The sequence below is a fragment of the Pteropus medius genome, unplaced genomic scaffold, assembly GCF_902729225.1.
Source record: "Pteropus medius unplaced genomic scaffold, Ma_sr-lr_union100, whole genome shotgun sequence".
NCBI lineage: Eukaryota > Metazoa > Chordata > Mammalia > Chiroptera > Pteropodidae > Pteropus > Pteropus medius.
The window spans coordinates 1,616,093-1,630,628 of NW_024343578.1; the positions used below are offsets into that span (position 1 = coordinate 1,616,093).

The 14,536-nt window shown below is 35.3% G+C and overlaps 1 protein-coding gene across 4 annotated transcripts in view; it reads right to left on the reverse strand.

Moving 5' to 3' along the window:
- The window catches only part of CACNA2D3 (calcium voltage-gated channel auxiliary subunit alpha2delta 3), a 793,860-nt gene that overhangs the window by 33,569 nt on the left and 745,755 nt on the right, over window positions 1–14,536 (reverse strand). For all 4 annotated transcript variants that reach the window (XM_039867421.1, XM_039867422.1, XM_039867424.1 and 1 more), the window contains one exon: window positions 10,423–10,534. In XM_039867421.1, coding sequence (XP_039723355.1) covers window positions 10,423–10,534 — 112 coding nt within the window. The remainder of the gene's footprint in view (window positions 1–10,422; window positions 10,535–14,536) is intronic.

The following is a 14,536-nucleotide window of genomic DNA, read 5'->3' on the forward strand; positions in this document are numbered from 1 at the left end:
AGAGATGGTGGGCGTCACAGCACAAACAGCCATCGCGATGGAGACAATACACCGCAGAAATGCAGCTTGCAAATGTCAATCGTGTGGATACGGCTCTGCACTCCTCCATTCCGCATGCAAATAAACATTCTAAAAATATTCCTTGGCTCTGCTTGTCTCCTACCCTCCAGCATGGAAGAGGAAAGCTTTGCTGTGTTATGAGCTTAGCCACACTTACATGTACTCCCACCCCTCTTTCCCACACATTAAGAAATGTACAAATGGGAAATTGTGAGACTAATTCATGTCAGGTAGAGACCTGCCTAGTCATTACAGGCATGCGTCCCTCTCATTTTGCATCATGGACTCGTAAGGGAAAACAGTAATTTACAACATTTCCTGTACTAAAACTTCTCCAAACACTGCTTATCAAAGGGCAAGTAAAGATAGCAACACTTCAACAACAACAGCCATTCTATCTGGAGCTTCAAAGTTGTAATCATCGTTGTGTCTGGAAATAAAGCACTTTTTTCCCGAGCATCTGAGAAAGAGAATCAGTGACGTCCTATCTCCAGTAAAGTGCTTCGGTGAACTGGGATTCAGAAGAATTGGTACAAAAATCCAAAGTCTTTAATCCCAATTATTCTAATGTTTTTGGACTACATTTTCATCTTTTGGCACTATTTCAACAATTCAAAATAAAACTCCCAAGGTAAGCACTTACCTCCCCCTGCCCCTATTTGAAAGTTTAAAGTCAAGATGTTTTTTTAGCAACCACAAACATACAGCACTCACTAGGTTGTTCAATGTAAGACTGAGCATTGAATTATTCAGACTTGGTCTCACACCCATAATATAAAAAGAACATAGCTCAGTTGAGTAGCACATCTTCAGCGTTACATAAATCATTGAAAAGCTTTTAGATTTGATAGAGTCAGATTTGAAATCTTTAGTCATGGAAAGAAATCACTTTTAGGATTCAGAAATTATGCCTACCACCTTCTGAAATACAGAACGGGAAGCAAGAGCATTTAGGGAGATGGAGGTGGTTTCCTCCACCACTACATGGGCCTGACACTATAAAATTCAAAGTGACAAGACCTATTTTGACTTAGGTGATCCACAGCTCTGCACATGACCAGCCAACATGGCAAGGTGAACGTGAGTAAATGACATCAATGGGAAACCTGGAAGAAAATAAATGCACAGCCCTCAGTCTCCAAAGGGAAGAATTGAAACTTGGTATTAATCTCACTGTAGAGCGGAAAGTTGAGTTGTTTAGAAGTGAACTAAGCTCATTTGAAAGGGCCAATGATTATTTCATGGGAAACTGAATCATATTTATTTACATGTTTTAGACAAGATTGAGTACAGTAGTTTGGCAGGAATCTATGGAGCAGGAGATACAAAAATATTTCAACAAATTAGTGTATGCTTGCAAATCAAGTGGTTAAACGTGTTACATTTTAACGCCTACAAATTTTATTATTCATGACACTAATGTACTCCCACTGGCAAAGTCTGTGTCTAATTTGTGTAATGAAGTATCTGATCACTATTGAATATGTGGAGTCCCTAACTTAGAATTCCAAATTTTTTATGAACCAAGAGCTCAAGTAGATCCAGGCAGTGGTAAAAATCCAAGATCTACTTTATCTCGGACAGTTTCATTGGAGTAAAAACCTCACCAACTACTTTCTTGGTTGAAACTATTAGTTTTACCTTCCAGGCTAAGAAATCTGGAAGAAGGGACTGACCGGAATTGTGTGGTTTTCCTACATCCCCGTCAACACAGATGGATCTATTGGATTGTGCTCTATAAAAATATCTCCCGTTTATGAAGCAATTACTCTGTGCTGGACACTATGCTAAGTATGAGGATCATAGATTTGTGTGTGTGTGTGTGTGTGTGTGTGTTTAACCCACAAATAGATCTTATGAAGCAGGTATTATGCCCCTCGCAGAGGAGATGAGCAGACTGAAACCCAGAATGTTTAACTGGTTAAAGTCTTTGCTCTTAAGTGTGGTAGCCCAGACTGTAGTCCTCTCCCAGAGGCTATCCTCTCAGCCTTACTTAGTGAGGACACCATGTCCCCATTGTTCAGTGGATCCATTTTACAGGCCATTTTAAGAAGGCCCCTTGGGTAAGAACACCTGCAGGGCATTCGCTGAGAACTGTCTAAAGACTTGTGGCAAGTGGCCCACCCAGTGTGAGACCTCGACAGGAAATTGGAGTAGTTTGTAGGAAAATGGAATCCCGGAACTGTGGTTCTCTGAACTGTAGCCCACGAAACATGTCAACACAGCTTCGAGACCAATTACTTTCTTTCAGCTTAGCGGATAAATGCAAGGCGCGTGGGGAGAGGTGATGAGAGAAGACAAGCGCGGCCATAGCTTTTGGGGCTTCAAGAAAGATGAGCAAAACTGGTGTTCAGATCCCAAAGTGAAACTGATGGCAACATAATTTTTATGAAAAGTGATGAGTGATACTACCAAAAAAGAGATACGCTCAAAAAAATGTTAAAAAAAACCCCAAATCTGATTTGCCTTAGAAATCAACATCTTGTCAGCACTGAAATGTGACAAGAGCTTTAAAGTTCCAGCATGGCAAATGCTACATGTTTAATTGTATTTGTGATTACATTATTTTTCTTAACTAGTTATAAATATTTAACTTAGCAACTGATTTTCATTCCAAGGAAAACTTTGTGGATCCTTTTCTCAGCAAAGGTTGAGGGGGTATCAAGAAGAAAAGCAATGTATTGAAAAATAGTAAAGCATTATATTATTTTTAGATATCCAATTTTGTTAAACTTGTTGACAGTCACAAATACCCAGAAAATATGGGCTGAGTTGTTTTCGATTGCTGTTTGAATAACAGATTAATTTAATAATCAGTGGGATATTGAATGACGAAAATTATTGGTTAAAGCAGCCAAACCACCAACCCTAATGACATTCTTATGTAAATTCTTATTTTCTTTTAGGCTCCTGCATTCTTAATAAACCCTATATTTTTGAAAATCCTTTTTTAAACACTGCATACTGTCCCTCTGTTATAATATCTGTCTATGATATAGACAGATAAATGTCCACTTTTGGAGTTGCCAACTTAAGGTTTCTATTTAGAGCAATTGAGTCACCTCTTGATGTATTTTCCACATAAAACCATCAAGTAATTCTGGGAAAAGGACACAGAAATGGAGTTGGGAGCAGCCAGTCTTCGAAGGAGACCAAGAAGACTTTTTCTATATGGCTAGAACCACCTGACATGGTTTCCTGAGCTCTAGAAGATTGTTTAGGCACCAAGGTCACCTGATTTCTTCTAAGAGATGGCAGAACTGTTAACGTCAATCCAAGAGCACACTACAGCACACAGCATGTTCCCGTGGGAAGCACACAGTTCTTATGGTTTGCCGTACTTGTGGAGGAAAGTAATCGCTGCCTTGAGAATGGTTTGTAATGGACATAGTTTTGTATGTTCCATTGCGGGAGGCAAGATGTTTTTCTTTGAAAAAGATCTTAGTGCATAATTTCTGAAATACTATAATTTTCACCAAACTCAGTTTCCAACTCACTTCTGGCCAAATGCTGTAGAATTGTGTTATTTTTGAATGTTATGGCTCCTGACCTGAAGTTACCTACAAAGTTGGTCAAAAATTAGTAATTGTCTTAGAGAACGAGTTGTGCAAAAATTTCATTCTTTCCGGGCAAAGACTGACAAACTTCTACACAAATGAGACGTAAAGCAGATATGCAAATCTGGCTTCCTGGTTCCACCAAACGTGTTGACCAGTATACTGAAAAGTCACCTAGCCATCAAGAGGGGAAAAGTGACAGAAGTCAGTATTATTTCTCTCCTTAACATGTTGCATTCTAAGAACACAAAGATCATACAAAACGTAAAATGCTATCTTCATAAATACTTTGACAAATACTCAGATATATCATCTAATAAATTTTATTTATGAAATGGAGCAATGAAATATAGAAAGAAGAATATAGATAAGAATAAAAGGGTTCAATCCATCTCAAGTCTCCAAAAGACTATTTTTATGAGCCTATTTTTATGAGCCTAGTTTTATGTGAGCATTGTACCATAATTTTATAACAAAGCCTCAAGAATATTTTTGAATTAGAAAAAAAGTTATGAATTGATTTCCCAACTAGTTATCCCAGGTGATCTATCAATTTCTAATCCTAAAATTGGAACCTTTCTGTCGTTCCACTTGGGCATCCTTTAACTCCATTTGAAGTCCTTTCGCTTTAGTATTGAAGTCCTTCAAGGGACTCGTTCTCTTTGACAGGATCAGAGAGGCAACGCAATTTGGCTCTTACTTGTTCCTTGTGTCCTCTCTCATCTCTCCTCACCCCCAACTGTGTTCCAGCTTCCCTGTCCTTCTGACAATTTGTTGAACACAGCACAACTTCTCTTGCCTACACAAAGCTCTTCCCTCTGCCTGGATACTCTTACCTGCTAACTCCTCCATATTCTGGTGGTCTTGTATCAGAGGTCACTTCTTCCAGGAAGCTTTTGTGGCCAACCCAAGTCTCCCTTTTAAGTCTCTGTGTAACATTTACTCTCTAATCTTGGCACTAAGTATGGAGTGTTGAGATTGCCTCGTTACTTGTCTGTAAACTCCATGAGGACAGGAATCATGTGTACCTCATGTATTACTGTCTCCCTACAGTTTTAGCCCAGGAAATAACAAGCAATAAATGTTCACTGAAGTCCTATAATGCTTGTATTAAATGCAGTCGTTTATTGAATACTTACTCTGTTCTTGGCACTATGCTCCATTTACAATATAAATTTTCCCACTTAATTCTTACAAGAAGCTTATGATATGCTTACTATTATTGTCTCCCAAATTACCAAGGAAGGAGCTGAGTTTCAGAGAGTTTAGGTTCTTGCCCAAGGTCATACAGTTAGCAATTGCTAGAGTTAGGACTCACACTCTGAACTCTGATTCCACAGCTCCTGCACTAAACTACAATACTGCAGTGCTTTCTTGTGGTTGCTTCAAATGTCCTCAGTCAGAAGAGTAAACGATAAGATGGCAGATTGGGAAAGTATGGAAGCCACTCTGTGCTAAACACTTAGACATGCTGGGTAAATAGTGAAACAAAACAAGTATGTTTAAACACACAAAAAAAATCTTACAAGAAAAGATACTACAAACCAGATTGTACATTTATAGCTAAGTGTAAAAAGCTAATAATCTGGTGCTGTCTGGGGCTCTGAAAACAAACTTGAATCCTAAACTACATGCTGTTCAGAAAAAAAATATTTACTGTAATTATATGATGCAGAAACTTCTAAATCCAAAAACTCACATAATAATTATTCCTAGACAGTCAATACCAATAAGATACATGACTAAAGCCCAAATATAAACCCATCGTGAAGAAAAACTCAATCTCTATTCAGTTTTCACAAAAATAATAATTAATAATGAAGATCAGCTTATAGTCAGACATACGAAACAAGAGGATTGGTACCTCAAAATTTAAACTACCGAAACAATCTTTAAAGTTCTTTATAATCAGATATGGAAAATGTAAGAATAAGACTCTGTATAGAAGAATACATAGATTTTTAAAAGAAGCAAATAAACCTTCCAGAAATATAAAAAGAGATATTCATATTAAAAACTCAATGTATTCTTTAAGTAGCAGACTAGACTTGATCAAAATGAAATTTATTAACTCTAGTATAAGTTTATGGAAATTATCCAGAATAAAATACACAAACAAACAGAAATAAATTTACATCTAGATATACTTCAGTGAAACTTCAGAGCATTAAAGAGAGAGTAAACACTTTATAAGCCATTAGAAAAGAAAAAAGTCAGACTACTTACAAAGGTGCAAAACTAAAAGCCAGAAGACAATGGAATAGTATGTTTAAAATATTTCGATTTAGAGAGTATGAAATTAAATTATTCCTCAGAGTAATTAAATAAGGTGCTTTAGACAATGAATGAGAGAATTTACCACTCTCAGAACATTCCTGAAAAACTTCCAAAGTACTGTAAAACAAAAGCAATGCCTTAAAAAAAAAAAAAGCAATGGTAAGTAAACAAATTGTAAACATTTCATTTATGATAGGCAGCAACGACGATAATACAGTATTTAGTGGGTTTAAAACCATAATAGAGTTAAAGTGTTAGAGAATATTACATGAAAGAGATGGCAGGTAATCTAAATTATAGAGTTACAAGTTTTTATTCTGGAGGAGAGAAGAGATCTGACCAATTAAAATACATTTAAAAAGGATAGCTACTCAAAGAAAAATGTGTATACTTCACATACTAGCTAAAAAAATGAATAGAGATAATAAATCCAATAGAAGGTGAAAGAAAGGAGTAAAGGAGGGAGTGAAAGAGAGGAGGGAGGGAGGAGGAGGAAGGAAGGAAGGAAGAAAAGAAGGAAGGAAAAGAAAAGAAAAAAATGGAGAATAGAGGACATACAAAATGACAAAAAAATTTAATCCAAACTTTTTGGTAAACACAATAAATTTTAAAGATTAAGTCTACCAATAATAAAGGTACTTCAAATCCTGCTATATTCGATTTATAAGACAAAATCCAAACTCAAAATGACAAAAAGAATTGAAAATGGAGGGAAAGGAAGAAATATGCCTAGGAAATGTTATCAAAAGAACTACTATATCTATGTTATTAGCAAACAAAATAGACATTAAAGCATAAAGCACTTTCATATAAAGAAGATTATTACATAGTGATAAAAGGAATGATTTATTAGAAAGCATACCAATCCTGAACAGAGATGTCCATGGTAATATAGCTTCAAAATATAAAAAGCAAAATGCATTGAATGACAAGAAGGAGTTGAAAAATTCCTAAGCCTAGTAAGAGATTAAGTGACATCTAAAACGGATCCCATCCCTAAACAAAAGGAAACTCTGAAATACAATTAACACACTTGAGCCAATAGATACATATTAATATATTAGTTCCTGTACCCAGCTATTAGAGAATAAAACTTGCTTTCAGAAACACATGGACAAGTACAAGAATACAAAGCAAGTCTCGACACATACTAAAATATATGTGTTATACAGACCACAATGTCATTTAATTAGAAATCAATAAAAATTAAAAGATAGTCTCAAAACTCACATATTAGGAAATCCTAAAACACTATTTAAAAATGTATAGATCTACATCTGAAGCTTACAGGATTTCATTAACCAACGTCATCATAATAAAAAATAAAAATAAATTTAAAAATAAGTTAAAAAAATTTTAGATCAAAAAATTGTGAAAGTTAGAAAATTGTTAGAGCTAAATGAAATGAAAGTTCTATATATTAAATTTAACAAACTAGAAGAGAGAAATTTTATATAACAATGATATTATCTATATAAAAATGAAGTTGATAAAGCTCAGCAACAAACACAAAATGTTAGGGAAAAAAAAGAGTAAACCCCCAAAACATAAAAGAGGGTAATAAAACAGATAAGAAGCAAAATAAATAAAATAGAAAGTCAAAGAAACAACAGAGAGAATCAGATAACTAAAGGATTGTTCTTTGAAGAAAACCAAAACAAACACATCTCTGCCAGTACAGAGAGGGAAGGAGGAACTATGAAACAGAAAAAGGTGGGAGGGAGGGAATTAGGAGAGAGAGAATTATCTGCAGCAGAAAGGGAGGGGAGAGAAAAAGGGGAAGGGGAAGGAGAAGAAGAGGGATAGGAGAGGAAGGGAGAGAGAGAAGTTGATTTAAAAGGGGGCAAAATCACAAATATTACAGCATTTTTAATCAAAACAAAAAACTATTAACAAATGTATGCAACAAACTTAAAAAATGAGATGAAATAGGCAATTTTTAAAGAAATATAATCACCAAAATCGTTTCAAAAAGAAATAGAAAATCCAAAGAGACATCTAACCACTAAAGAAACGAATTCAATAGTTGAAAATTTACTCAATGCAAAAGCAAAGAAATAAACAAAACACCCATCAGTTACTGATAGTTTTGTGGGTAAGTTTCACCAAACTACAAGAAAGAGATCATTTATTGTTGTACAAAATATTAAGATATTAAAGAAAGAGGAAAAACTCCAGGTAATTTTGTGACAATAAAATGACCTTAATAGCAATGACAGTACGCGACAGGGAAACTATAGCTCACTCACTTTTTTTGAGCACAGAAGCAAAAGTTCACAATATAATATGAGCAAATGAATCCTGAAATATGGTTTTTGTTATTTGTTTTTTGAAATCATGACAATGAAAGTCCATCCTGGAAAAAAAGTAATTTTCACAGTAGACAACCCATCTACTACTAAAGACACTTATTATATGTGTGTGTGTGTGTGTGTGTGTGTGTGTGTATTTGTATATATGTATGTATATGTATATGTATATATTTTAAAACTCAAAATGTTTCTAGATTATATCTATGTAAGTCGACATATTAACAAATTAAAATTATTTTAGTAATGGATATAGAAAATTTTTCTTTGATAAAATTCAACATTCATTGAAGTTTCAAAGAATAACAACAGCAGCGAACACCTTTAAAGCAGTTTTCTTTAACTTAATGAATGGTTAACCACCAAAAACCTCTAGCAATTTGGGAAGTGGATTACAGTTATGGCTGCACAACATTGTGAGTGTACTTAATGCTCTTGAATTATACACTTAAAAAGTTAAAATGATACATTTTATATTACATTTTCTACAATTTAATAAACTCTATTGCAAATATCACACTTAACATGGAATTATTAGAAGCAATTCCTTTAAATTAGGAACAAGACACAGCTGCCTACTCTCATTGTTTCTATTCAACTATGTATCAGAAGTTCAGTGCAATAAAACACAAAACAATAACTAAATGTGGAGATTAGAAAGGAAAATTTTCAGAAGTGATATTACTGTCTATGCAAAAAAGTCCAAGAGAATCTATACGCAAATTATTAGAACTAAAAGAGCAAATAGCAATTTGTTGGATATGGGATACTCGATGTATAGAAATTAGTGATGTTCTCATATTCTAGAAATTACCAAATAGAAAATGTAGTTTTAAATATATACCATTTATGATAGCAAAAAAAAAACAACAACTATAAGCTGTCTATGTATAAATCTAACATAAAATTATAAAGCTGTATTGAAAGGCATAGAAAAAGACATATAAATAAAGATATAGTATATAAGAAAAAAGATCCAATATCATAAAAGATAGCAGTTACCTTCAAATTAATATATAACTTCTAGGAATTTTAATGAAAACCCTAGCCTAAATCATGGGAATTAACAAGTGAATTCCAACATTTATATGAAAGAGTAAAGAGGAAAGAAAAGCTAAGAAAACTTAGAAGAAGAATAAGGAAGAAATATTTGTTCTTCTAAATATCAATCATATTATCAAGCTAGAATAATTAAAGAGACATGGTGTTGACATAGGTATTGACAAACCATAAAACCTGGAAACAGATCTGCATGCAGATGGGAACTCAGCCCATAGCACAGGTATCATAATAAATCTATAGGAAAATAAAGACTATTCAATAAATAGTGCTGGTTAAAAGGCCAACTATATGGAAAAGGGTCAAACTAGACTCTACCGCATGCCACACACACAAACAAATCCCATAGGGATTAAAGTCCCAAATATGAAAGGCAACCCTTTAAAGCACTTAGAATAAAAATGTATGAGAATATCATTATCACATTAGGGTAGAGACTAATTTCTAAACAAGGAACACAAAGCAAAAATCATAGAAGAAAAGAAGAAATTAGACTACATTAAAATAAAAGCAAAAGAAAATTTCCATGCATTTACGGATATCCATAAATGTGAAGAGACAGAAAAACACATATACGAAGCATATGACACCAAGAAATCATATCCAAAATATAGAAAGAACACGTAATTATTTAGTCAGAATAGCTCCACAACCCAACAGTGAACTGCCAACAGGAATAAAAAGGTCAGGAACCCCAAATGATGGAAAAGGAATCGTTAAAAAAAAAAGGCCCACCTTCATTAGGAATCAGAGAAATTCGTATTAAATCACCAAGAATCATTTCCAACACATCAGATTTCAGTGAATCCTGAAGATTTGGTGCCTTCAGTAAAGACACCTAAGAACTTTCCTTGAACAAACAGCTGAAATTGCCAACTGTCAATTAGGGAAAACACCAATTAGGCCTTTTTCCAACCACCAACGAACAGGACTAAAAATCCTCCTATATCCTAGGCTACGTTCTCATGCATTTTGAATGTTTCCCAAACTCTAAATGATCTCTCAAACAAAGCCAAGTGATGTTTCTTCCAAGCTGATGGAAATACTTCCTCACACAAGAGGGCAGCCATGCTTCCGTCTCTTCATGTAATTGTGTGCATGCCAGTCTCACTGGCCCATCTGGGAAAGTTCTATACTGAGCAGAAAGGTGGGGGGCTTACTTGGAGCAGTCTTCACAAGCAATGTTCCCTGAGGTTTCCTTGATCGTGCGTTCAGAGACAAATGCGGGATATTCAGTATCACAAGGCTCCAGGGTCTGTTTCAATTTCTGGGCTGCACGGATAAGGAAAAAAAAAAATAAAGATAAAGAACGCGAAGCACAGGCTTTATTGTGACTGGCAGCCCATAGTAACTCAGAGCGCAGTTCCGCTTCTGCAGCTCTGTGATTTTTCTAGGCACAGCATAATGCATTATTTTCTAATTAGTCGAGTGATTTCATCTGCCAAGCAACTCTATAAGCTATAATTCCTCAAGCAGTTGTGTTGGCTTGATCAGCTATCATTTATGCATCATAAGAATTCTACTTTCTGGGACAACATCAGTCCCCAGGTCTGTGACCTCAGACTTTCTTGAACTTAGCAACAAACACATATGTATATCTAAATAAATGTATAAAATATGTTACACCATATTATTTAGGGTGAGACAAAGGTCATGATACAATTGCATGGTTTTATTACAGAAACAAAATTGAAATATGGACTAGTAAAATACGTAATGTCTTTGAACCACAGCCATGAGCGTAATCCTACTATTATGAAATTCCATGTCCAGTAATACAGCACTAAATAACCCTGGTACGTAAAAGAGTACATAGTAGGCACTTGGTAAAGGCTGTAGTTGATTAAATTATTTAAACAAGATAAGTCCAGTGAGCAAGTTCCAAAACCTAAGTCTCAACTTTTTTAAATTTCTAAGTTGGGGATAATATAGTTCTATCATGATGAAGAAGTGAGAAGGAAAAAAAGAACAATATATGTTGAGTTCTTGGTACAGTATCTGAAACATAATGAGTGCTAAGTGAGTGTCAGTAAATGATAATAATAGTAATTGTAAATAACAATAACAAAAACAATGCTAGCATTCTAATGAAGCCATTGTGACATTACCATGATGACTATGATAGATGTTATACCATAGTGGTATAATGGGTAAGGGGGAAGGCCCTGAAGTCACAGAAATTTGGAGTACAAATTCCTGCTCCATTGCTTCTAGCTAATCCTCAGTATTCTCATCTGTAAAGTGGAGATGCTAGTAGTACAGATATCTTCGCTGGAGGTGTACTCCTTAACATTTTCTAATACCCAGAGTGCTTATAGGTTTCCAATACCTGAACTCAGCACAATGTTTTTGGCTGATGTTTATATAAAATAAAAAAAACATATTTTTAAATATATATATTATATATGTTAGATCCATATATACAATTTACATTTACAGCTGCATAACTCAATAGGATTTTAACAAAATAATGTGTGGACAAAGTCTCCTGTCAAAATACAATTGGTTGGATATCAGAACCACGAGTAGATGCTTTGTGGAATGTCCATTTGGGAGGCTGCTGGCACTAAGTGAGCCATTCATCACAGGGTTACTGAATGCAAAACAACTGTTTGGTAACAATCGGATAACCATTGGGTGATCAGGAAGCCATGCTCTAAGCAATTATATTCTAATGTAATTGTTTTTTATAATGCAGGCTTTTCACTGAGCTTTCATTATTTTGAGGAAATTAATTCGGTGTTCGTGATTGAAGTGTAATGCTCTGTAATTTTTCCTATTTAAAACAAAAGGAAGTAGACTTGTAATCAGCTTTGTAAAAAAATGCAGACCATGATTTTCAGGAACTGGTCACTGACATAAATAGGAGATACTCATGCTAACTCACAGGATCCTAAGGAATAAATGGACTAAAGCATTATAGCTCTCAACAGAGTGACATGCATGCACACTTTCACTCATATGTATGCACATACACACAAAATCTTCATAAAATTCTAGTTGTTACAGAGTGTTACCATCCACATGCCAGGAGTTAGGCTAATTGTGTAGTAGCTAAGAGCACGAACCCTGAGGGTTGTGTATTCTGCCTCTGCTGTGTGATCTCAGATGAGTTTTTTTTCTCTGTCTTTATTGAAATATAATAGACAATTAGTTACTTGTATTTATATTGTACAATTCAATGAGTTTTTTTAAAAAATTACAGTTGGCATATAATAATATACCAGTTTCAGTTGTATAGCATAATGATCAGAGATCCGTATAACTCGCAAAGTGATCACCCCACTAAATCTAGTACCCCTCTTCCCCCTTACATATTTATTGCATTATTAACCATCTTCCCCATGCTACACTCTACACCTCCATGTCTATTTTGCAACTATCTATTTGTACCTCTTAATCCCTTTGCATTTTTTGTTCCCCCCAACCTCCTCCCATCTAATATCCCTGAAAATATTCTCTGTATCTATGAGTTTATTTCTGCTTCTGTTTTGTTATTGTTGAATTTGTTCTTTAGATTCCACATGTATGTGAAATCATGTGATATCTGTCTTTCTCTATCTAACTTCATTCAGCACAATACCCTCTAGGTCCATCAAGGCAATATCTTTTTCAATCCCCTTCCTTTTAGTCTGTGTGTGTTTTTTTAATCTGAAGTGAGTCTCTTGTAGGCAGCAATATGTAGGGGTCTTGTTTTCTTATCCATTCAGTCATTCTATCTTTTGGTTGGAGCACTTTATTCTTTTCCATTTGAGGTACTTGTTGGTAGGAATGTAGTTATTACCATTCTTTATTCCTGTTTTTGATACATGTTTTTTCTTCTCAAAGAAGTCCCTCAACATTTCCTGTAATACAGGCTTGGTGTTGATAAATTCCTTTAGCTTATTTTTGTCTGGGAAGCTCTTTATTTGTCCTTCAACTCTAAATGATAGCTTTGCTGGATAAAGTATTCTTGGTTGTAGATCCTAGGTTTTCATCTCATTAAATATTTTGTGCCAAGTCCTTCTGTCCTATATAGTTTCTTTTGAGAAATCAGTTTCCAGTTTTATGGGTGCTCCCTTGTAGGTAACTATCCACTTTTCTCTTGCTGCTTTTAAGATTCTTTCCTTGTATTTAACCTTTGGCATTTTAATTATGATATGTCTTGGTGTGGGTCCCTTTGGGTTCCTGGTGTTTGGGACTCTTTGAGCTCCCTGTTGTTTCATGTCTATTTCTTTCACCAGGTTAGGGAAGTTTTCTATCATTATTTCTTCAAATAGCTTTTCAATATCTTGTTTTTTTCCAGTACCCCTATGACAAAGATATTTTTACCTTTAATAGTGTCTCATAGTCTCCTTAAATTATTATTATAGTCTTGGCTTTTTTTTTCTTGACATTCCGATTGAGTGTTCTTGGCTTTCCCATCCTCTATATAGGTCATTTATTCTCTTCTTCATTCACTCTATTTATTCCATTTAATATACTTCTCATCTCTGTGTTCTTCATTTCTGACTGGTTCCCTTTTATAATTTCCATTTCCATTTTTATGTTTTTTATCTCTTTGTTAAAGTTCTCACTAAACTCATCTACACTTCCCATAAGTTCATCGAAGATCTTTATAACTAGAGTTTTGAACTTCGAATCTGTTAGATTGCTTGACTTCATTATTTCTGGATCTCTGTTCTGTTTTTTCACATGGTTTCTGCTTCTTTGTCTTCCCATTTTGGCTGCCTTTCTGTGTCTGTTTCTATGTACTAAACAAAGCTCTTAAGTCTCCTATGTCTTATTAGTGTGGCTTTGTGTGGTTGGTGTCAAGTGGCACAATCCTGAGAGGGGTTTAGCTGCAGGCCAAGTTTAGCCCCAGCCTGTGAACCTCCAAAGCCACCTGTTAAGATTCAGCAAGCTATCCCCAGGTGCTGTGCTTATAGTTGCCTCAAAAGTCCACACCAGAAACCGAGGCCAGCTGCCTCCAGTGTGAGTCTAGGTGCTACTCAGCAAGGGGCACCTGACTAAGCAAGGACACACCTGATTGTTGCTTGGGTGGGGCCGCGAGTTGGGGGAGTTTCAGGGAATCATCTAGGCAGAGTGACGTGTTTTCCAGTTTGATGACGTCACCACTATGGTGGCACTGAGTCTGCACACTGGGAGTGGGGAGGGTTCAACAGAGGATACCACCAGCATTTCTATACAGAGTGAGTCTCCACTCAGCCTTCACTCCAACAACTCAGTTTCCCCCTGAAAGCCGAACCAGTGCCGAAGCAGGTCCGTCACTGTGAAAGTCCACTCGTGGACATG